The sequence below is a fragment of the Halyomorpha halys genome, unplaced genomic scaffold (genome assembly GCF_000696795.3).
Source record: "Halyomorpha halys isolate HHAL.00 unplaced genomic scaffold, Hhal_1.1 Scaffold349.1, whole genome shotgun sequence".
Classification (NCBI taxonomy): domain Eukaryota; kingdom Metazoa; phylum Arthropoda; class Insecta; order Hemiptera; family Pentatomidae; genus Halyomorpha; species Halyomorpha halys.
In genome coordinates, this window is record NW_027109825.1 from 774,325 (window position 1) to 800,170 (window position 25,846).

Sequence of the window (25,846 nt, forward strand, 5' to 3'; positions counted from 1 at the left end):
GTATTAAATGATTACCTAAAACTTTCATTCCGTGACGAACTTTCACTGGGAAACAACTAATTTTCCAAAATCGAGATGAAAATCAAAGGCAAAGAAAGGTATTTATACATTGCTTTTAAAATTACAAATTTATTTGATTTTAGCACTACTAGGCCTGAAGAAATATTTAAATTTGTGTTTCTTCAGTTAGAATTTTTGGTTAACCTACGGTAGCCTCAACATGGCGGGACACTGTAGGCCTAACAACGACCTGATTGTGAATCAATAAATAAACAATTTTTTTTTTTTTTTTATGGAAGTCTTTTACTTAATAAATTACAACAAAAGTCCAGTAGAAAAAAATTCAATTATTTAACATCAACTTTTGATTACTTTAATGAAAACTATCTATAATAAATAATAATAATATGTATAATAATAAATAATAAAATGTATAATAATAAAACTATGTTTAATACTAGCTAAAATTGAAAATGGCAGCTGTTTCAAAACCTTTAAAAAACATTGATTTTTCATTCGGAGCTCTGTATCTTCAAAACTACCAACAACACTAGAAAATCTAAGAGAACATTACTTAAAGAAGAGTAAATTTGCTGAAATATTAGCCCTAAAGAACTATTTACGTCCAATAGTTCTCGAGATATAGCTTTTTAAAAAGAAAAATTTCTTAAAAATCTACTGAAAGATTAGTAGTTAGTTAATTTATTTTGAGAATTCTATATCTCAGGAACTATGTGACGTACAAATGTCTAATAACACCCAAATTAAAGCTAGTTTAATGGACTATAAAGAAGTTTATGACCTTTACCTCCGTAAGAATAGTAGTTTTCATGTTTGCTAAAAAAAATTGATTTAAAGTTGTTTGGACATTAAATTAAAAACTTTTCCTGAAACCATTGGACGCACAGATGTCTGCCAGCGCTCAAATAAAAGCTAGTCAAGTTTACTACAAAATAGTTAATAATGTTTATCTTTGTAGGAGTAGTAGTTTTTATGACATTTGACAAAATAAACTCACAAAATGTTAATTTATAGTTGTTCCTATAAAATGTTGGATTTTTGAAAAAATATATCTCTAGATCCATAATACGCACATATGTCTGCTAGCACTCAAAATAATGGAAATTTAACTTACTATAAAGTAGTTAATAACACTTATTTTCGTAGAGATAGTAGTTTTTATGATATTCACAGATGAATATAAATTTGGCTAATGAAAATTTGTCCGAACAACTATAAATCAATTTATTATAGCAAATTTCATGTAAACTATTACTCCTACAAAGATAAACGTCATAAACTACTTGATAGCTGATTAAACCAACTTTAATTTGAGTGCTAATAGATATCTGTATCGAATGGTTTTTTGAGATATAAATTTTTCAAAATAAATTCACTAACTACTGATCTTTTAGTACGTCCCATACAACATTTTTATGAAATGTTGCTTTTTAAAAAGCTATATCTCGAAAACTATTTAACGTAAAGAACTCTATTAGGGCTCATATTTTAGCAAATTTACTTATCTTTAAATGACGTTCTTTTAGGTTTTCTTGTGTTGTTGCTACTTTTTAAGATATAGAGCTCCGAATGAAAAATTAGTTTTTTTTTTATCGCTTTGAAACAGCCGCCATTTTTTATTCCCCCTACCTATACTTGGCAGACTCATGAATTTTGACTAGTAATTATACATAGTTTTCATTAAATTAATCAGAAATTGCGGTGAGATAACTGCCTTTTTTCTCCTCTTGGGCTCTTGTACTACTACACGCCCATCTTATACGCCGTAATGCTATAACTTGAATTATATTTAAGGGGTTTTATAATTGGTTAAAATATCTTGATTTGTACTACATCTATTCGTCCATTAAAATACGACTAGCTCTTGACTTGGAACCCGAAGATTGGTCTCGATTGTAAACAATGAAAATTCAATAAAATAGAACAGAAAAAAATGTCTGTACTTTTTCTCATTATGTGTTTATTCATAAATAAGTATACTTATTATTATAAATATTTTTTATTTATTTGTTTTTGGGGATAGCTACTATACAAATACAGTTGTCCATAATTTGAAATAGTGGTAAAATTTCAAAAAAGAAAAATAAGTCTGATAAGGTGATCAACAATTAAATGTATTTCGCCCTCAACATAGTTTTAAAAATTAAAAAGTACAAAAATACTTAAATAAAAATAATCGTTTGTATTAGAGAGTAATAGCATACAATTATAGAATACTCTATTATATATATTTTTTCAATATTTTGTTATATTCTCATACAAAATACTGTAAATTTAGAAAATTGCTTGTCGATTCCGACCAGTACAACACTTACTAGACAAAGTATCTAAACTTCTAACTAATTACAGGAGACTAACTTATATGACTATAATAAAACCTGTTTGGACTTACGGAGTTGAGCTTTGTGGCTCTACTAAATCATTTTATTCCTCTCGTATCCAATCCTTACAATCCAAAATCTTTAATACTCCTTACTTCGTCATAAATCAAGTCATCCATCAGGACCTCAATGTTCTATATGTTGCCGATTTGGCCAGAACCAGAAACCAATGCTTCCATGATAAACTTCCCGACAACCCATGTTTCTGACTTGGCTTCTTCTGCATTTGTGATATTCATGATCTTTAGTGCAACATGTTAAAGCGTGTTAAATGTAAAATGTTGTGTTAAATGAAGAAATATTTCTATCTTTTACAAATAAACAATAACAAGAAATTTTAGAAGGAAAGGTTAGAAAACAAGTTGCTCAGAAAATCCGCTTTATTATCAATCATTTCTTTTTTCTGTGTTATTTTTCCCTAAAACTATTTGCGATCACCTCTTTACATTTACTGCCAGCCCAATATACATGGGTATGATATGCGTTCTGGTGAAGTTAGCAGGCAAAATTCGCACTTATTTGCATTTATTATATATAAGTATAGTACTTACCCCTTGAGGTACGGAAAATGCCAGATCCAGAAACATTCTGAGGGGGCGGACCTGTGTACCACGAGAATTCCATGCAGCTAACTTTTTTCCCTTCATCTGCACCTGTCAAATACAAGACTGACAATTAGCAGATTGTGTGACTATAATCTTTAACAATAAATGACCTGCAAGGTTTATAGAAGAGCAGCAGTCTGAGGTACATCGTCTCTGACTTTACTTACGCTTTCAAGTTTTTTTATATTTCTATATTTTAGCATGTTGAAACGATATAACATGGTTGAGAGTCTGTTACTAGGTCTGTTAAATGGAGAATGACGTCACGCAACAAACCAGCTGAGCTCGTCGCCGTTGTGTTTGTTGTCGTGTTAGGTTACTTGCTCGTAGTTTGTGTTTTAATTGTATATCAGTATTATTTTCGAAGTTTTTAAAACTAGTAAAGTAATGAGGTGTAGATAGTTGACCATAGATTAATGATTGGAGAAGTTTGTCGGGGGGTGCGGTCAGCAAAGAGCAACATAAATAAACAAAACCATATTTATTTATTTTATGCCGACGTTTCGAACTGAGTTTCAGGTCTTCATCAGGGCTATGGAACAAAAGAGATAACAACAACATTTAGAGAAACATAAAATTGAAAAGGAATAGTATACAAACAAATTTGGATTTATACAAAATATTGAATTGAATCATAAATGATAAAAAAATTGATTACTGATAATTGAATAGTAAAAAAAGTAAATTGATTGATAATCGTGGAATTAGATGGTAGTAGATTGAAAACAGTGAAAGATGAAATATAATATCATGTAGTGTCTAAAAAACTGAAAAAATAAATAAATTGATTCTACCAATTGAATAATATGATATACAATGAAAAATAGTGAGTGGCTTATATCTGAATTACAGTGTGAGTATTAACTTATATACCTATACTTAAAAACATAAATATATATGTGTATATATACAATAGGAAAAAGTAGAATATGGAGAATGGAAAAAGAATAATGTAAGAAATATGAGAACGAGAAAGGAGACTTACGTTATGGCGTAGAGGTAGGCCTACAACTAAAATAAATAAATATGGTTTTGTTTATTTATGTTGTTCTTTGCTGACCGCACCCCGCAACAAACTTCTCCAATAATTAATAAAGTAATGTATGACAATAATAATAGTGTAATGACTGTTGTCAATTAGCTCATCTTGATTCTCTACCTTACAAGTTAGAAGATCAACAAGGCACTCAGTGGTCAAACTTTCATACAACTTACACTTTTCACATATTTTAGGCATGCTGTAATAAATTACTTTAATCAAAAACTTAGAAGTAAACAATAACAAGAAGTTTTGGAAGGAAAGGTTATAAAACAAGTTGCTAAGAAAATCCGCAAGGAGCTCTTATGCATTTAACATGAGTTTAAATAGGACTGCTCACAATCCTATACTTATAGCATTTAATATGGTAAAACATTTTAAAATTAACACATCATGGATACCCCTCTTGCCTAATAATCCTCCTAGGTCTCTGAAAAGAATATAGACTCGAGATCTTCTCCTCTAGAAATGTTATTTGATTAATGGATAGATTCTTCACATGTCTGTATCATAACTACTTCAAATTTACTTGTTGTTACTATTTTACAACAATTGTAAATACTATTAAATAAATTTTAAAAATTTAAATTTTATTATAAGTAAAAAGAAAAAAGTACTATCTTACATGAATAAATATTAATCATGACTGGTTATTAAATTAATTATTAAATTTATTTTTTGTTCCAGAGCTCTTGAGAAAAAAGGCCATTTGGACTACATACCTCCTGGTAGCGTGAAACTCCATTTCCAAGAGTACTGTCGAATTTCAACGATTCATGGCGTCAGGTACTTCGGTGAGGATAATCGCCCCCTTCTTGAAAGGTATCATCTAGTTTATTTTAATTTTATTTTATTACAAAATTAATAAAATTAGACAGAGTTAGATGACCTGATGTGAACTGGACTAAGCCTTAGCGAAGCCTGTTGCAAATAGTTGGAAAGCCAAGGTTGTGTATGAGAAAAAATAAAATATTACTTTACAAACTTTATTAGATTTAAAGTGAAATAATTTTGAATAAAAATCAATTTCTTCAAATAAATTACTTTCTGAATTCATTAAGGCAGCCTTAACTTGACCCATTTACATTAAAGAGAAAAGTGAAAAATATGTTCTAATTACCAAAATTGCATTTAAATAAAAATGTTTCAAAATATGAAAAATAAAAGCAATATTGCATAAATAAAAAAAAATTTACTTTATTACAGATTAAATATAATACTACAGGAGCCCAAGAGGAGAAAAAAATAAGTTATCTCACCCCAATTTCTATTACTTTAATGAAAACTATGTATAATTATTAGTCAAAATTGAAGAGTCTGCCTATACTTGGCCTATACTCAAAGTCAAGAGCTAGTCGTGTTTTAATGGCCGATTAATAATACAAATCAAGGTAGTTTAACCTATTATAAAACCCCGTAAATATAATTCAAGTTATAGCCTTACGGCGTATAAGATGGACGTGTAATAGTACAAGAGCCCGAGAGGAGAAAAAAGGCAGTTATCCCACAACAATTTCTGATTACTTAAATGAAAACTATGTATAATTACTAGTCAAAATTCATGAGTCTGCCAAGTATAGGTAGGGGGGATAAAAAATGTTGGCTGTTTCAAAACGCTAAAACAAAAATAATTTTTCATTCGGAGCTCTGTATCTTTGAAATTACTAACAACACTAAAAAACCTAAAAGAACAGTTCGAAGTAGAGTAAATTTGCTAAAATGTAAGCCATAATGGAATTATTGACTTTCAATAGTTCCCGAGATATGGATTTTTAAAAAGCAACATTTCATAAAAAATGTACTGAAAAGTCAGTAGTTAAAGAATTTATTTTGGTAAATCTTTATCTCAGGAACCATAAAATGTACAGATGTCTGCCATGAAATCTAGTTCAATGAACTATAAAGTAGTTTATGACGTTTATCTTCGTAAGAGCAGTAGTCTTTATCATATTTGCTAAAATAAAATGATTTATAGTTGTTCGGACAAAATTTCATGAGTAAAATTTATATTCATATGTAGATACATACACTACTACCCCTTCGAAGATACGCTTATTTTCGGGATAGTAATTTTTAAGATATTTGACAAAATAAATTCACAAAACGTTAATTCCTAGTTTTCCGGATAAAATTTAGATTTTTGAAAAAATATATCTTAGTAACCTATAAAACGTACATAGGTCTGCAGCACTCAAAATAAAGGTAATTTAACTTACAATAAAGTAGTTTATGACACTTATTTCCGTTCGAGTAGTAGTTTTTATGAATATAAATTTTGCACATGAAATTTTGTAGGAACAACTATAAATCAATTTATTTTAGCAAATAACATACTACTACAACAAAGATAAACGTCATAAGCTACTTTATAGTACATTAAACTAGCTTTGATTTGAGTGCTAATAGACATCTGTGCGTTGATTGGTTTTCGAAATATACATTTTTTAAAATAAATTCATTATCAATTGATTTTTCAGTGCATTTTTTATGAAATGTTGCAATTTAAAAAGCTATATCTCGGGAACCATTGAATGTAAATGTGTCAATTAGAGCTCATAGTTTATGTAATTTTCTTTACTTTAAATGATGTTTTCTTAGGTTTTCTAGTTTTGTTAATAGTTTTAAAGAAATAGAGCTCCGAATGAAAGCTTAAAGTTTTGTAACAGCCGTCGTTTTGGATTTCCTCTGACTATACTTGGCAGATTTATCAATTTTAGCTGGTAATTATACATAGTTTTCATTAAAATAATCGAAAGTTGATATTAAATAACTGACTTTTTTTCTATCGGGCTTTTGTGCTAATTTATTAAGTAAAAGAGGATAAACCTCATAAACGAATTTATAGCTCATTAAACCAGGTTTAATTTGAGTGCTAATAGACATCTGTACGTCGAACGGTTTTTGAGATATAAATTTTTCAAAATAAATTCTCTAACTACTGATCTTTTAGTACGTCTCATACAACATTTTTATGAAATGTTGTTTTTTAACAAGCCATATCTCGAAAACTATTTAACCTAAAGAACTCTATTAGGGCTCATATTATAGCAAATTTACTTATCTTTAAATGACGTTCTTTTAGGTTTTCTTGTATTGTTCCTACTTTTTAAGATATAGAGCTCCGAAGGAAAAATTAGTTTTTTTTAACGTTTTGCAACAGCCGCCTTTTTTTATTTCCCCTACCTATACTTGGCAGAGTCATCCGTTTTGACTAGTAATTTACATAGTTTTCATTAAAGTAACCAAAATTAGGGTGAAATAACTGACTTTTTCCTCCTCTTGGGCTCTTGTAATATCTAGAACAACTTGGGCTGTTATTAAAGGATAAACCTTAACCTTTTCTACATAAACCTTAAAATTATGTATACATGTTGTTCTAGAATCATATAGCTTGTGGTATTTTGTTCCGCATTGATTTCTCTTTGTTGTTTTGTATTGAAAGTAAAAAATTCTGCTCCTACATTTGATCAAGGACTCATCCAGGGAAATGTTTTCTTGATCATGTACTATTATCAGTATAATTTTACCTAAGGGATCATCACGCGGCAAACGTTCGTTATTAGCAAAGTGTAATTTTCTTGAAATTGCCACTAACCTATTTCGGGATGTACAGCGTTTCAATGCTACAGACAAGAGTCCGTACTCCAATAACTCTGCAATGTAGGTTTTGCACCATAGACATCAATATGATTAGTGCAAAATAAACTTACAATCTCTCTACACGAATTTCTTTGAAGCTTGGATCCTTTTCACCAAATCGATTAGTTTCAGTTACTATCTGTTCTAGAATTTCCTTCGTCAGTTTTATATTCAAAATTTATTATTTTATTGTTATTATTTATTTTTATTCATACTAGATGAAATACGTTTTATTAATGTTAAGTTATTCTTTCTTATGTAAACAAGGTGTTTCAGTGGGTAAGGCGCTGTGCTAATCGTTGTTCTAAAAACTGAACTTCCTTACAAAGTACTCAGCCCCTGTCCTTTCATACAACTTACCAGTTCCCATTATTATTATTATGATCTTTTTTTCTCGCTATTGCGGATTGCGTATCTGAGGTGAGGGACCTAAAAGTCCAACCACCTTCGTATTTTGTTTTTTATTCCTTTTTTTCTTAGATACAAATATTTTCGCACTATACAAGTTCTAAGTGAACCGACTGTTGAGCCTCTCTTAGCACATCGATAGGCACCTCCAAACCATTCACGCGTGCCATTCGTTGATATTATGAATGGAGTCACTACTCCACTGTAACACCTTCCAATTTATATATTTCTTTCAATTCTACCGCCAATTCCTGGTATTTCCTCAGTTTTTCTCCCACAGGAGAGCTTATATTTTAACAGTTAGGGATTCCGATATCAATAAGTTCCGCTTTCTTTTTTCTTAGATCTATAAAGAGGATACTGGCTTATTATGGCGTACTGTATGGTCCGTAATAATTGATTCATCCCAATAGAGCTTGAGAGGACCTTTTTGGAGGAGTCTATTTGGGTGGTACTTGTAGTATGGACTCTAATCATCAATTAACTTGTACTTCATCGCCAGGGCCTGATGCAAAATTTTGTCAACATTGTTGTGCCTCTGGAGGTATTCAGTACCAGCCAACACTCCATACCATTATGATTTCCTCAAATTTACTTGATGTATTTATGTACAGTTGTAAATATCAATAAATAAATTTAGAAAAAAAAAACCTTTTTCTCTTAGTTGGCCCGCATCCTGCCGAAGATCTTCTAGACCAATACACGTTAAAAGATGGTCCCCATCCATGTCTCCCATGTTGCGTAGAGAACATTTCGGGGAATCTACGATGCCAATTCGTTGAAAGTGTTTTTTGAGCAGATCATGTCCTGTTACTAACCCAAAACAAGCCACTCTCTCAGCTCTGCTAAGATTGCCGGGGATTCGTTTATCCTTATCCAGTAAGCTCTCCCACTTCTTTCCTTCCGCTTGAACTTTGTGTCTAGCACTTGTTCTGTCCTTACAATAAGAGCTTATAAGTGATTTTACGGTTCTGTAGGAAAGTGGTAGAACAGGCTGGTTCTCTGCACATCCGAGCTTAGCCAACTTGTCAGCTTGTTCATTATCATTTATACCAACACGGCGTGGTATCCACTCCAGAGCTATAACCCTTCCTCTTTTCTTCAGGATAGTAGCCATGTTTCTGCACTTTTCTTCCGTGGGTGACCCCGCGGCACCTGGTGTTAATTTTTGTATTACGGCTTGGGAGTCGCTGAAGATTACATTGTTGTCAGCGCATTCAATAATGGCTTCCATCGCTAAGCAAATAGTATCATAATTATCACATCCAGCTCCAACAGTAAATGACAGTTGAAAGTTGATTGAGTATACACCTGCTCCAGCTCCCTAGTTAATACCAGACCCAGACCCATGTGTAGCCATTGCTCGGGGGTGCTTATGGGGTATAGCTCGTAAATTATTTTTAGTGCAGCAGCTCTAAGCTCGAGTTCAGGGCAATCTTTCTTGATCCGACCACATGCCAGTTTGAGTCGCCCGTAGACTTCAGCGGAATCGTGCTTTGGCTTTCCTCAGTTGGTAGGTTTATATGGTGAACATTTTAAAGTGAGATGTAAAAATTCATTTTTTATTGTATACATGTTGCTCTGTGGCAAACTGTGAATACATCGATTGTTGAGTTCAAACCGTTTGCGAGCCGGTAGCTTGCCATCAGCTAGTTATATGTCTGTGTTGTCTGTTCCCACTACAGTAAGAACGTTCTTTGTTATTTAACTGTAACTAATAAAACAGTAAAAACATTATATCTATGTCAACCACCCCCGCGTTCAAAACTGCTGGCAATAACCTGATCTTGAATGGCAACCATAAATCCCGGATTTTATAGCCTTCCAGATTTTAACCATTCAACTGATCTTTCTTTGTCTTCGGAGGCTTCGTTAATTTCCATTGCAGAGACTTGCTTTATTTATTATTATTATATATTGAATAAGTCACAATGAAATTTGAGTAATATTATTTAATGAGGAAATCATATCTAATAAAAGAAATAATATTTAACTTTACTTTTATTTTTCTTCCCTCGTCCAATTTCGGTCGTGTTATACTTATTAGAAACATCAGGTCAGCAACCATGCGTGTATTACTTATCCAAGTCGACTTTTCAGCTTCTAAGAGCCAATATCGAGGTGCCTTAGTTATAACTTTTGAAAGAATTAAACTAGAACAATAAGAAGTAAATTAGTTCATAAAATATAAAAAGAAAATCATCCATAATGTTCCATATGTAACCGATCTAGTTCGACCAGGGCCCTGTTTCATAATAAAGAACAAACTAATACTATTAGTCTTGCAGACTAATCTTAATTTAATTACACAGACTTGTACTTTAGTATTGATTAACTCCTGTAATATCACTAATAGTCATCCCTATCATGAAAAAACTAAGTATTAGTATAATTACCACACTAGTTTCTACACTTGTACTATGAACTAATACTATTAGCTTTCATTATGAAACAGGGCCCAGATATCATTCTTCCGATTATAAACTCCCTAACCACCCAAACCCACTAGTTTCTAACCTTGCTTTCTCTCGCATCCCTGACAATCCTCTGAGGCCCCTGAAAAGAAGATGGCCAGGAGACTTGCTAATGTAAACCGTCATTAAAGTTCCACCAATGGGTAGTTGTATCACTCCATAATAACTTACATCAGATTTCCTAAATGTATAATCATGTACAGTTGTAAATTTCAATAACGAAAAATAAAAAAATATATAAAAAGTTCAAGTGTGAAAGTAATACATAAGGACGGTAATAATTTTATAAGCAATATATATTTCTGAAAACATTAATTATACAGTAAATTTTAAATCAGATAAATAAAAAAAAAAAAATACTCAGCTAAAATTATTCTTAAGTTCTGCGTAAAATATGCGGTGAATTGGTAATTCCTCATAAAAAAGCTTAAATATTAAATAAAAATTTTGTCTCCTCTTGGATTCTTGTACTAATAGTAACGATACATTTCTGAAGAATACACTTTATAAACTATTATATTTTATAGTTAAAAAAAAATGAACAGAGAAGTATGATTGCTTCAAGGAAGATTATCATTTTATCACTGATGTACTATAATAAATATACTTTTAGGAAGTAATTAATTTATTTGTTAATCAAAAATCACCTATTGTTAATGTTTAATTTCTCTTTTCAATGTTTACTACTGTTCAAACTTTGAATAAATTAATGCTTTTAACTCTAGTGTTGTTTATGATCAAAAGTTTTAAAAACATAATTTGTAAGTCCCCATCTTTAATCTGTAGAGTCCCTATATAAAATATTTCAACAGTTAATACTTCAAACCCGGAAGTAGTTTCGTTTCGGATGAAGTCTCGTACGGAATTCATAATAACATAACTAATTAGAATGAAACATGCTCACCTTGGAAAATTGTCGCAAATTCAATTCACGATTCCCCTTCTATCTCCTAAACTATGGTTTCTACAAAAAAAATTAATAGAACTTTCCTCATAGGAAATGTTTTAAACTTTAATTTCATATATGAAGTATTTTTTGCTAAAGTTGATAGTTACGGAGATATTAGATAAAAACCAAATAATGTGACCTTCAAATACTCCCCCACCCCTTGCTCACTCTTCAGTGGAGGGATTTTTAGTATGCTGAACAAAAAACTACAATAAACAACTGTGCCAAAATTATAAACAGAGGTATTTATTTTTCTTTATTGTTTGAATCAAGTTTATATTCAATAGAATACTTATATAATTGGGCAAAAATTAGTTCCGATAAAACTACAAGGTAATATTGTCATGGAAACAATATTTATTTACTATTGAACCATTAATAAATAAACATTGTTTCCATGACAATTCAGGCTCGTAGTTCTATCACAATTAATTTTTGCCTAACTCTAACAGTGATGATAGTCATATATATGTTAAAAGTAATTGAAGGCAGGAGTTGATTAAGGTGATATATAATAAACGTAGGAATCTAAGAAAAATTTAATTTAATTTCTATTTGAAACTGATAATTTTAATTTTTAACTTACGAAAACTGCTATACTTTAAATTTTTAAAAAAAATTAACAAAGTACTGTGTAGATAGGTAAAGAGTTCTGAAATAACTGCACTTTTATAAAAAAAAAAAAATTATAATAATGTTTTTTTTTAGTAACTCTTTTGTTTGTCTTTTATTATTAACTTCTTACGAGAAGTTATACATTAGAATTTTTATAGTAAAAGTCTTTACAAGAACTCTATGGTTAGAACTTTTAGAATAAAATCTCTTCCAAGAGCTTTTATATCGATGGATTACTTCACAGTAGAGCTGACTAAATTTCCACCAACTTTACAAATTAAACAAAAATTAAATCTGAACCGCTACAACCCTTAAAGAGTCAGGGGTGCAGTACTTTGTAAGGAAGTACTGTTACTAGACCAAGGGTTGTGCTAGGAGGTGATTTTTTCTGTCTCATGCTCGACCACCAGACTTTTACCCAATTAAGAGTACCCACTTAGTGAGATTGATAGGAATATGGAGGGCTCCCAAACCTACAGCCGGATTTGAAATCCAGGTCCTTGGAGTTAGTAGTTTAGTATCTTACCACTGAGCTACCCACCCCCCTAACTTTACAAATAATACAATTAAAGGTTCTCTTTTTTAGGAAAATTACAATTTTTCTAAAAGAAAATTACAACGAGGAGAAGACGGTTGGGGGTGCGGTCAATGAAACACAAATAAGTTAGTCATACTTATTTGTGTTTCATTGACCGCACCCCAAACCATCTTCTCCTCATTTATCATCCACGGTCAACTATCTCTCATAATTAGAAAATTACAACTTTTCTATTAATTTTTCTAAAAGAAAATTACAAATCCTAAAGGAAAATTACAACTTTTCAATTAATTTTCCTAAAAGAATGAACCTTTAATTATATTTTTCCTAATCTTAGTGAAAATGTACTTAGCAACAATTTGAAGTAAGCCATCAATACACAATTTCTATGTTTTTATTTATTTCTACAGTATTAGCTTTTAAGGAATAACCCTATATCAATAGAGCCAATCTCCAATAACATGACAAAAATTACTAAATATTTATAAATAAAACCATTTTTTTTCTGGTGAAATATAAATTATTATTGAAAATAAGTAACTAATAATAATATAAATTGATTGATAATCAACAACATTAAAACTAGAGTTGAAAACCAAAATTATCAACAGTATAAATCAGTATTATTCATATTCAATTAATAAAAGAAAGTAAATAAATATAAACCCAAAAATATTTTACAAAAACAATCTTGTTAAACTCTAATAGGAATATTTTTTTATCAAATTACCAAACTAAGCCTCTATAATTTGAGACTCCACAACTGAAATAAAACAACTTCTTCATTCCATTGATAGTATATTGTTTAAATATATCAACCCCATTAAAAATTCAAATTATTATACATTGAACAGATAAACAATATATAATATAGTGTTTTATACGTTTTTTTTATTAAACTTTTTACACTCTTGATGAGAATTAATTTCGATAATAGAAGTTTATAAGTATGATTATGAAAGTTCTCCAAAGAAGTCAGTATTTTTATAATAAATATTATTATTATACAAGTTTTATTTATACTTATGGAATTATGTTTCTATGCCTCTACAGACCTTATTAGGTTGATCCTAGTTATATGTTTTTATAAAAAATAATATTAATCTTTAATAACAATAATCTTCCAGAATCCTGCTCTTTCCTCCACGAGTGGAGGGTAGAGCTTGGTTCGAAGTTTCCCAGATTGAATGTAAATAGGACTGATTTTGTTGAAGATATGATTTTACTTTAAGTTTAAATCTGGTTTTTATTATTAATTTATTTTCTTAAAATATTTTCTTCCCCTTCTATTTCATATTTTGTTATAATTTAATTTATATAATTGTAAACATGGTGTGAATGACCTCCATAATCCCTATTACTAAAATATAAGACAGGATGTGATAATCCTGCTCTTTCCTCCACAAGTGGAGGGTAGAGCTTGGTTCGAAGTTTCCCAGATTGAATGTAAATAGGACTGATTTTGTTGAAGATATTATTTTACTTTAAGTTTAAATCTGGTTTTTATTATTAATTTATTTTTTAAAAATATTTTCTTCCCCTTCTATTTCATATTTTGTTATCATTTAATTTATATAATTGTAAACACGGTGTGAATGAGCTCCATAATCCCTGTTACTAATGTCTATAAATATAAGACAGGATGTGATATTAAACAATAAAAGAAAATAATATTTTTATTAATAAATAATTCAAACTTTATCCATTATAGTCTCAAAACTTTTTATTTCTCTTATACGTCCAACATTTCGGCCAATCCGGCCATCTTCAGGGACAATCTACTTCTTAATGACGGAAAGTGCAAGAATGATACAAAAGGAGGATAAGAAGTACCAACAAGGAGGGGGGGAGGTGAGGGAATTCGACGGTCAACCGTCAGAACAACAGAATCTGTTGACCATCGAATTCCCTCACCTCCCCCCTCCTTGTTGGTACTTCTTTTCCTCCTTTTGTATCATTCTTGCACTTTCCATCATTAAGAAGTAGATTGTCCCTGAAGATGGCCGGATTGGCCGAAACGTTGGACTTATAAGAGAAATAAAAAGTTTTGAGACTATAATGGATAGAGTTTGAATTATTTATTAAAAAATTACCAGTCTCAAGAAAATATTAAGATTATAAATAAATATTTTTATTATTTTTAATAATACTGGTGTTTTTCTTAATAATAGTTTTGAAAAAAAATTATATTAACAGAACTTTAATCAAAAGTTCTCTTGATATAAGCGCTTAAGGTACTTTTTCTTAAAAGGTCATTTGAAAAAAGTTGTTTTTTAATTTTCATAAAATAGTCTAAAAATAAAAAGTCTTCTAAGAAAAAATTCATTTTTTTTTTCTAATATATCACATAGCACCTTCATCTGCTCATGTCTTCAATTATAAACTCTTTTATTATGGCAAATCAGTTTTTAATGTAGTTTCTGTTTTTACAGAGAGAAACTCAATTAGTTGTTATTTCTACTCGCCACATATATTTGTTTTTCTTACATCAAAACATTACAAATGTCATTTCTATAGCTGTTCTTGAAAGAAAAATGGATAAACTAAGATTTGAATTTGTAATAAAAGCTGTGGATGACCTAAAAACAAATATTATTTGCATAACCTCAGTTTCTACAGTCAATAAACAAATTTTTATCATCCCGGAACAATTCCAACCAGCAGAACTACATGAAGCGATTACAAAAACTCATACTTACCAAAAAGTAAAAAGAACATTACAAAAGAAACTCGATAAGAGACAGGTATGGTTTTCGGTGACAGAAGAAATAAGAGATGCTTATATAGATGAAGACGGAAATATGCAATTTAAGGATTATTTGCTTGAAGAAATTGCAACAACAACAACAAAGGAGGCACAATCTGCAGGAATTTCAGAAGATGCATTAACAACTATCCTAGAAAATTTCAATGGGAAAAAGAATTATACTCCTGGACACCGTAATGTAAGATACTTTCCAGAAAAATTTACGGGGAAAACCTCAAACATATCCAGAAGGATGAATATTTGTGAAGATGAACATACTCATCTGAGAATAGAAGAAGATAGTGAAAAAGCTAAAGCCCTTAGGTTATTTATGGAAGAATCACATCAAGACTGGTACAATCCAAAGATCATAAAGCATACAATACAATCAAAATGGAAAGAAATATTTTGCAGAACTCACCAAGACGAAGGGTCGATGCCAATCAGGTATGCAAAACAATCAAATATATACAGGACTCATTATTAGATATACTAAAATGAATTTCAAGAACATTAAATCACTAGATAGAAAATATAAGTGATAATGGCACTTTCAAATAAACCTTTGTGGTTGGACGAATTAGTAACCTCTAATGATAACTATTTCTTTAGAAATGATTTATATCTTAGAGACTTATCACTTACATGAATTAAAAACTTACCTTAAAATTCAAAGAAAATTAACTTGAATATTTTAGTTATATCTCTGAGTTAGTTTGGTGAGCACAAATGTAATGTTAACATTAAGAACAGTCAGAAATTGAGAATTTGAAAAATGGAAACTCAGATGGTGCAATGCAAGATATAAGATATTTAAATTATTAGTTAGGACAGAAAAATGGCCATGATTTAAAACATTTTAGTTTTATTCCAGGGGAAAAAGTTCTTGGCATTCATTCTCATGGCTCCACTAGTCAGATCCTGACCTCTTTTAACAAACGCCAGGGTTCTCTGTTCATTACAACTGCACTGCCTTCCAACGCGTGATACCTATTTCCTTAATGCTGCCTGTAACACAGTCTGCCTATCGCAGCCCTAGTCTTCCTACTCTATAGTGGCAAGGCAAAGACTCATTCATAATTGTTAGAGTCTGGACTCATCTGCACAACCTGACCCATCTACCTTATCCTGCTTATTTAAATCATTGAGATGATGTCCTTTTCACTGTAAAAGTAATGCAGCTCACAATTATTTTGTTGTCTCCATTCTCAGTGAAAGCCGGTAGAATCAACGGTTCTGTGTAGAATTCTTCTTCTTTTGTCCATGTTTAGGACCTGTATGGGAGGACTGGTCAGACAAGTGAATTGTATACAGCTGGCATCCTCACAATTTTTGTACCAGTTGATACATTTATATGTTCTCAGCCAGGTGTCAGGGTTTTTTGTTGATTAAAATGAGTTTTAATAAAAATAATTGATCAATGAGCCTTGAGTGATAAAAGCTTCATTATCTTGACAGATACTGACATTTATCAGACTAGACTAACTGATTGGTAGACCTACTGATAGTATTTTCAATATCATATGTATTGGAAGCTATCACACTATATCCTGTATGACAGTATTGCCTTGAGAGTAAATCATGACTGTAACAATTATGCAATATCATTGAAGTAGCAGCGACTGTTCCTGTCGTGGCTGTAAAATTTCATCATGTAAATTGGCTTTAACATGACAGTAGCAACACATTTATCAACCTCTATACAGTTTACACCATGGTAGCAGTGCTGCCGATTCACTCTACCAAAAAATACCCGTTCAGCGCCTTGAAAATACCCGTTTTACTCGAAAAATACCCGCCACTTTACCCGCTCTTGGTGAATCGTTATAACTGTAAATGTATGATTGTTACAGTCATTATTGTACTGTCGCACTAGCTCTAGCGTGATTTGATGGTACAAGTAATGTCAGAGAAGTAACTGCCAGGTCAACTACCAAACATATATGCCTTGACAGTGAACTATCGTACAGTTTCCGTCATTGTGGCAAAAGTGTTAGCCTCTACCATAATATAACTATTTGAATTGTTACTGTAGTTTAACTATAATAAGTATATGCCTTGAAAGTGAACTGCCACAACATACCAACTTTACGAAGTATAATGACGACCTCTCTGAAGTTGGCCCCCCATTCACTAAATATTTTAATTTTTTTAGAGTTCTGGTATCCCTCTAAGAGTTCTCGAATTCTCAATTATTTACAAAAGTAATTCTGTTGTTTAAAACATGAAGAATATCATTCAAAGATACGCGAGGCATTTTGTGCAACTTTGACACCCTATAAATCTTATGCTTTCAACTTCAGCACTTTGATTATCAAGGATAATTTTTAAAATTCTTGGAGGGGCCAACAGTGCTCCAAAAAAAAAAAAAAAAAAAAACGAAAAGGAAATTTCTAATACTTTTTGATCAAAAATTCTCATCCTGAGAAATCAATTAATCAATAGAAATAAGAAACATTTCTGTTGTTTAACATACGAAAAATACCATCTAAAAATACGCGCGACTTTTGTGTAGCTTTGACACCGTGTAACTTCTTTGCTATCAACTTTAGGTATTTATTTAATAAAGTTTGTTTTTATAACTAGAATGAAAACATATTTCAAAGTTCAAAAAATTAGAAACTTTGACACCGTATTTCATTTTTCATGGCCACATTAAGAACTAATTTAATATTTTTAAATATTACAACCAACAGTTCCGTTGAAAGCTCTAAAAATTATCCTTATTAAATAATGCCTAATATTAATAGAAAAAATGTTATACGGTGGCAAGGTTAAATTGAACAAATATTTGATTAAAGATCTAAAATTACAATTGGAGAAGTTTGTTGGGGGGTGCGGTCAGCAAAGAACAACATAAATAAACAAAACCATATTTATTTATTTTATGCCGACGTATCGACCTGAGTTTCAGGTCTTCATCAGGGCTATAGAACAAAAGAGATAACAACAACATTTTGAGTAACATACAATTGAAAAGGAATAGTATACAAACAAATTTAATTGTATGTTACTCTAAATGTTGTTGTTATCTCTTTTGTTCTATAGCTCTGATGAAGACCTGAAAGTCAGGTCGAAACGTCGGCATAAAATAAATAAATATGGTTTTGTTTATTTATGTTGTTCTTTGCTGACCGCACCACCCGACAAACTTCCCCAATCATTAAAGATAGTTGTGTGTACTATAAAGTAATTTATGACGTTTATCTTCGTAGAAGTTTTTATGATATTCGCATATGACTATAAATTAGGCACATGAAACTTTGTCCGAACTACTATAAATCAATTTATTTTAGCAAATATCATAAAAGCTGCTGCTCCTACGATGATGAACGCCATAAACTACTTTATACCATATTAAACTAGCTTTAATTTGAGCGCTAATAGACATCTGTACGTCGAATGGTTCCTGAGATATAAATTTCTCAAAATAAATTCAGTAACTTCTGATTTTTCAGTGCATATTTTCATGAAATATTGCTTTTTAAAAAGCTAAATCTCAGGTCAACTATTAAATATAAATAGTTCTATTAGGGCTCATATTTCAGCAACTTTACTCTAAATTAAAATAGTTTTTCTAGTGCCATTGGCCATTTTAAAGATATAGAGCTCTGAACAAAAAATTAATTTGTTTTAATGCTTTGAAACAGCCGCTATTTTGTAATCCCCAAACCCAGAGGTTCCCAATCTTTTACGGTTTGTGGCTCCCTAAATTATCGGATTTTTTTCAGGGATGCCCTTAATACATCAGATCTTTTTTCTAAATTTTTGAATTTCTTGAAAAATTGGAAAACTTTTCTTTTTAAAAGCGATTACCCATTTAACAGCGAAAAATTAAAAACAGATACTTACTATTTTCCTTGGGATAATATAAAATATCTAGTCTCAACTGTTTTGGTAATATCCATATTAAGACTGGACAATCACTTTGTGATTAAGTTAGTTGAAAAATAAATTAAATACGAATTTTAAATTCACAAACAATGTATTGAACGTTCATTGATGATTAATATTATTAAAATTATTAACGGGATGGATGGGCTTGATGTTCACTACACAACTTCTTAAATCTCGGAATCAAATTGGACATGGCGACTGTCATTTCTTGTTCAACGTTATTTTTCGAGGGATATTTACTTTTTATTACCGCGACCGCTGAGAACCCAGCTTCGCACAAATAGGATTTTGCAAATGAAATTAATATGCACAGAGCTTTACCAGTAAGCATCGGATATTCTTCTTTTACTGATATCTAAAAATCAGAAAGTTCCATAAGTTACCAAACTTTTAGTTTAAAGTAATATCACAAGACAAGTCAATAAGAGATTCTTCTTCTAAAGAAGTAAATTCGTATTTTTTGAACAATTGCATATTTCGCGGCGCCATGGGGAGCTGTGGCGCACACTTTGGGAATCACTACCCCAATCTGCTTTGGTAGACATATCAATTTTGACTAGTAATTATACATAGTATTCATTAAAGTAATCAAAAATTGGGGTGAAATAACAGCGAAATAAGAAATGTTAATAATCGATATAGAGTAATTCGATTCGGTTCCCTCCTCTCTTCTCCCCCCCCCCCCGAGAAGTATAAAAAAGTTATTAATTCAATAAATTTCTTTTTTCAAGCAACGAATTATAATAACTAATAAAGCACTGTTAGAATTATACATAATTAAAATTTTGATTTCATTTGCCTTCCCCATGCTGAATGTCACAACCATAAAGACCATGGTTTGCCCTCCCCGAGTTTTGATCGTGAGTACGCTCTTAAATATACCCGCCTTAAATATGTAATTTCAGCTTCCTTTTCGTTTTTGAGCCAGACACAGAGACCATTTTGGGGGACCTGGTTGTTTGGACTCAGGTAACATTAAAACGTGAATTTCTGTCAAAAATTCTAATTCGAACTTTTGCAGGATCGCTTTAAAATTTTACTATAAAAAAAATCCTACTGGCTGCCCTACAATTAAATAACATGCGCTAAGCAGGGGAGAGCCGCGACTCCCCTGTAGATTTTTTGGAACCAAAAAATAATAAAGAAAATAGTGTACTTATTTGATGGATTACTTCTTTTGCAAACATACTATAATTAGGAAGATAATGGTGGGGAAAGATGATGGCGCCCAAAAAATAATCAGAGATGAAAAGTGCAAAACTGCCCTATATTTTCATTATATTGGCCATTGGATACAATATAGTATAAGAAAACTATTTATTGTTAACCAAAATTTCGCCCCAATTTGCAGGGCTTCGTCAGGGCTGTCAGCCTGACAACTGACTAGGTATCATCTTTGTTTCAATATGCAGCCCTAATGAAGCCTTGCAAACAATAAATAGTTCTTCGACTATTCTGATACCTTTATTGACCGCTATCCGGACAATCTTCCACCAGTTTAAATTATTACAATTTTTATTAACACAAAAAGAAAGAGAATTTGTGATATAATTAAAATTGTTATACAAAGTAATATATATGATTTTTAAAACTAATATTAATTTTAAAATAAGTGTGTAATTACATTTACTATTTATTGTTGTATTGTTAAAATTGAAAAATAAAAAATAAAGTAGTGTCAATAGAGATATAAAGAAATCTGTCAACATTTAGAAATAAGGTAAATTCATATTTTTGTTTTAATAATTTTTCAGTTTATTTTTTTAATATTTTTCATGGTTTTTTATAAACCAACAAACTATTTATGTGCAAAATTTCATTTAAAAAATAAAGTCCCCCTTAAAATCTACTGAAATGAAGCTAGAAAATATATATATATTTTTTTAAATAGATACTGTTTATTTCAACCAGAAAAAAGAGGAAAAAAATTTTTTTTTCTTGCTTTTCCCTCATGTTTTTGTTTTTAGGCAGTCTTCATTTTTAGACAAAATAATTCATTACTTGACCACATTGAATTAATGATTAAAGAATGAAATATACCTTTGTAAACTCTAAAATATAAAATCATTTTTTTCATTTTAATTTATAAACATATCACTTTATTTCATTATCATTATTCGATGTTATTGAAATTACTTTCTGAAAGATTCCATTTTGATTAAATGTGAATAATTATTCATTTATTTTTTCAGAATATCTTGGGTATTCTTTTTCCTTGTATGCATGGTCTGTAATGCATACCTAATCCAGCAAGCTTGGCAAAAATGGACAGACTCACCAGTCATAGTGGCATTTGCCGAAACAACTACTCCAGTTTGGAATATTCCTTTTCCTGCAGTCACCATCTGTAGTGAGGTTAAGTCGAGATCAACAGTCTTCAACTTTTCTGAGGCCTTGCTCTCAAATGAGACTGATGAATTGATGTATGATTATTTTGAAAAATATACCATACAATGTGTATGCATTATATTTGTATATGGTATTTCAGGATTAGGTGTCGTAACTGAAAATACAAATTCAATATCTCAAAACAAGAAAAAATCCTCATGAAGGTATGTCTGTTAACACTTTGTTTAGAAGATATTCACATCTAAAGATTTCCATTATGAATTATTCATCTTATAATAAATGAATTAATATATGTTTCAACTACTTTATTAATGAAATATTAACATTAACATTTCTATTAAATGTTATTCAAAGTGATTACCTTGATCATTAAGACAGGACTGGCTTCTTTCTTCCACAGCAGTAGCGGCCAAACAGCACTGAATATATGTTATTGTATCACAAATTCAATAATTATTCTTCATACAGCATAAAGCATTAAGATAACTGAATGAGCTTGCATAGATTTTTGTTTGTCACCCCAACAAAAATCCAACAGTACAGATCTGGAGAGCATGACAATAATGTATATATGCTGTTGTACTGCTGCTTCTGATGTGGATATCTTCTAAACAAAATATTAATGGACAAACCTTTATAGAGAAATCTTTTTTTTTTAAATCCTCAATTAATATTTTCAGTTAGGACATTAAACCCTGAAAAACCCTTTATAAATATTTAAACAAATATGTTTAGAGTAATTCTAAAATTACAGGCATTATTGTATCCAAAGAAATAATGCTCTCTGAAAATGTTTTTTAGAAGTAATGGCAATTATTGTGTGGAAAAATCTTGCTTTTTTTTCTATTTGGAAAGTTCATCAATATAGAATAGAAGTTTATTGGGAACCCTGAATATAAAAAATGAAAAACTAATCTAAAACATTTCTGTGGATTTTATCCATATTTTTCTAATTTTGTATTTATTTTTTTCAAACTAATGTTCAATTAGTTTAGTACCTCTCCCACAATTTCTATTTTAAAGAATAGTTTATGTAAGTTCAACGAATTTTGATTTAGCCCAAAATCATGGTAATCTTGTTTTTCTTAAAGTCAATTGAATTCTCTTGGATACTGATAGGTAGTGCTGTTACAGGAATTTTAATAGTTATCTCTTAAAATAAGTAAATTTTGAGAAATAAATTTCTCTTGTGAGGATGTGATATTATTCATCTTCAGTTTAATTAAAAAGAAATAATTTTGTTGTAGCAATAAACAAAAAGGAGACGTATCATTACTATGTGATGATCATGTTCTATGTGATGGCGAGGAGTACACTGATGAATCAACAATAGATTTCCTAATGGAGGTTAATATCATTTTTAAATAAGTAATTCATTTTTTTTCTGACCCCTCTAAAACAGGCTATTAACATTTAAAATAGTATCATTTTATGAAATTCGATTTCTTTTATCTAAAAATTTTAATTCATGATTTTTTGTTATGATTTTTTTTTTTTTTAGGTTGCTCCCCCATTTCTAGACACAATCTTTCTCTGTAAATGGAACAATACCATTTCTGAAAACTGTAGTGATATATTTACAAGAATATTTACAGATGAAGGTATATGTTACAGCTTTAATATGCTCGATAAACAAGACCTATTTCGAGATAACGTGTAAGATATATTTTTTTAATTATGAATGTAAATTTAAATTATATTTTATTCTTTTGAAACAATTCAATTATGCAAGTCAACTTGTAATTAATAGTTCACATAGATGACGTTTTCAGAATATTAATAAATAGAAATTGACTTAAGTCAGGGTTCATTTTTGGGCATAATTCATAAATAACCATTTTAAGCACCTAGATGCTTGAAATGAAATGACAAATTATTAATTTTGAGAAAAACAAATAAGTGGTTAGGCTGCAGGTTGCGGACTATCAGACCTTATTCGATTATAAGAAAACTCAGATATCAGAAGAAAATTCATTTGGGTCTCTTGTATTTCTTATAAGTAAGTTATACTGTTTACCTTAAATTATATGGTTTTTATGTTTTATTCATTTAACATGTATCTTTAAAACAGCCCAATAATTGATTCCTCAATTTGATCATAGAACACAGTATCTCACCTTTTCAAAGATTTCTTATATTCTCTTACATTTATGTGCTTCAAATACAGAAGGATGAACTATTGCAGACTATAAATTATTTTTAAAAACTTAGGTAACCATGTTTTTTTATTTAGGATAACATATTCTGAAAGCGATAACTTGCGAGTACAAGGTTGGTCTCAGGACGAAGGATACACTCCAGAAGCGCAATTAAAAACTTATCCCAATAGAGCACTGTATTCAGGAACTGCCGGAGGCGTATTCATTGTATTAAAAGCAAATCGTAATGATGCAGACTACTATTGTAAAGGACCAGTTCAAGGGTTTAAGGTAGGAAATGGACATAATACTTGTAAAAGAAATTTTGGTTTTGAGTTGAAATTTATTTTATATAATTCATTATCCTTTAACACTCCAAGAGCAGAAATGCCAAAACTTGAAAAATAATTATAGGTTTGTTCCAACATGATCCAAACCCTGTACACAGTTTCATGATGAGTTGTGGCTTATGTTAGAAAAAACTTAGAAATATCTAGTAAAACATTTTGAAGAGTTTCAAAAAATCATTTCCTACAAGAATGGTCAACATCTGAAATTTGCACCCTAGTTCTAAACAGTAATAAGGGTGTAGACTCCAGTTTATTTAACAAAAAAAACCATTTCCTTAATAAGTTTTTGAAATAACTATTTTTCTTGTTTAAAATAAATACATTAGCATTAAGAAATCACACTGGACTATTTGGAAGCCGCTCTCCTCTCAGAATGGAGGAGGATTTCCATGCTATCTTTTTATTGAACCAACACTCAAAATAACAAATACAATTTTAGGGACTAAAAATGTTTAAAAACTCTTTAATTATAAATCAAATAATATTATATACTGTCTGCATCAAGCGTTCCCTTAGTCAAAGTATGGGAAAGTGAGACTGGGATGATATTGAAGAAAATGATCCATTTTCAGAAGGGGTTTGAATTATAAGAAGAGTGATCAAACTAAATGTACATATTAATGCATTATAAATGAACTTTAGTCGAGGGGGGTAAGTCAAAAGTTCATTATACTTTGGTTAGTTTGTTAGTGAAATTTTGAAATGGAGAAAATTATGACTATTGCAGAAATGGATGGAAGTGAGGTTAAATCTTGATTGATGGTACTTGATTCTTAGTTGTAAATCATGAAAAGTTTTACTTACACTAGAGTGCTTCTGTAATTCTAATAGTGTGATTGATACCCATTCATGTCTTGTGGTGCTGCTGACGAATAATAATAGAAGTGAGTTATACTTCCTCAGCAGAATCTGCATGTTAGAATTAGCAGAGGATTAGTAGTATTGGGTAGTAGTTCCCACAGTGATTGATAGATTGTGCTATGCTTTGTTATTAGTCTGTTAGTTATTATGGGTACTAACAGATGGCTCTGCCTGTACTTTCTTGACAATACCATTACACAGTACTTCAGTGTTCAAAAACTTAAACTACTTGTGAACTGAACATAAACTGTAAGATAATAAAATACAATATTATAAAGGGAGTAATTTAGTCATCCTGCACAACTCAGTAATAGTCATATTGATTTACACTCTTTCTGCTACTGATGAAGCCTCAAATTATTGAATATTGACAGTTTGTGTAGTAAGATATCTCAGATTGTATGACTTATTTTTTGGCAAGAGGATAGATAGATCCTTCTTGTACCATTAAGTCATGTGGAGGTGCTCCTATTTAGAGGAAAATATTGGACTCAATATTGCGTCATGAGAAAGAGTGATTTTGTATTATTGGGAACTCGATCTAACCTTATTAGTCCACTCAATTGGTTGAGTAGATACTTGGAATTCAGTAGTTTGGTAATTTTTTTTAATAAAGTAGCCAAAAAAATTTATATATAAGAAGATGGTCAGGGTTGTGGTCAAAAGTGAAACAAAAATAGTTTACAACTATTTATTTTCCGACGTTTCGCCCCACTTTGTAGGGCTTCATCAGGGCTAAAAAGATACAAAAGAAACAAAAATAGTTTACAACTATTTATTTTCCGACGTTTCGCCCCACTTTGTAGGGCTTCATCAGCGCTAAAAAGATACAAAAT

At 30.6% G+C, this 25,846-nt stretch overlaps 1 protein-coding gene across 3 annotated transcripts in view; it reads left to right on the forward strand.

The window, feature by feature from the left end:
- The window catches only part of LOC106681584 (pickpocket protein 28), a 32,805-nt gene continuing 6,959 nt past the window's right edge, over positions 1-25,846 (forward strand). The window contains exons 1-6 of one of the 3 annotated variants that reach the window (XM_014421976.3): positions 1-98; positions 4,734-4,868; positions 21,505-21,735; positions 22,909-23,008; positions 23,163-23,317; positions 23,895-24,090. In XM_014421976.3, coding sequence (XP_014277462.1) covers positions 76-98; positions 4,734-4,868; positions 21,505-21,735; positions 22,909-23,008; positions 23,163-23,317; positions 23,895-24,090 — 840 coding nt within the window. In that variant the 5' untranslated portion in view covers positions 1-75. Of the gene's footprint in view, positions 99-4,733; positions 4,869-11,654; positions 11,759-15,101; positions 15,863-21,504; positions 21,736-22,908; positions 23,009-23,162; positions 23,318-23,894; positions 24,091-25,846 lie in introns of those variants that run through there. The other 2 variants (XM_014421975.3, XM_014421977.3) reach the window with 2 other exon arrangements.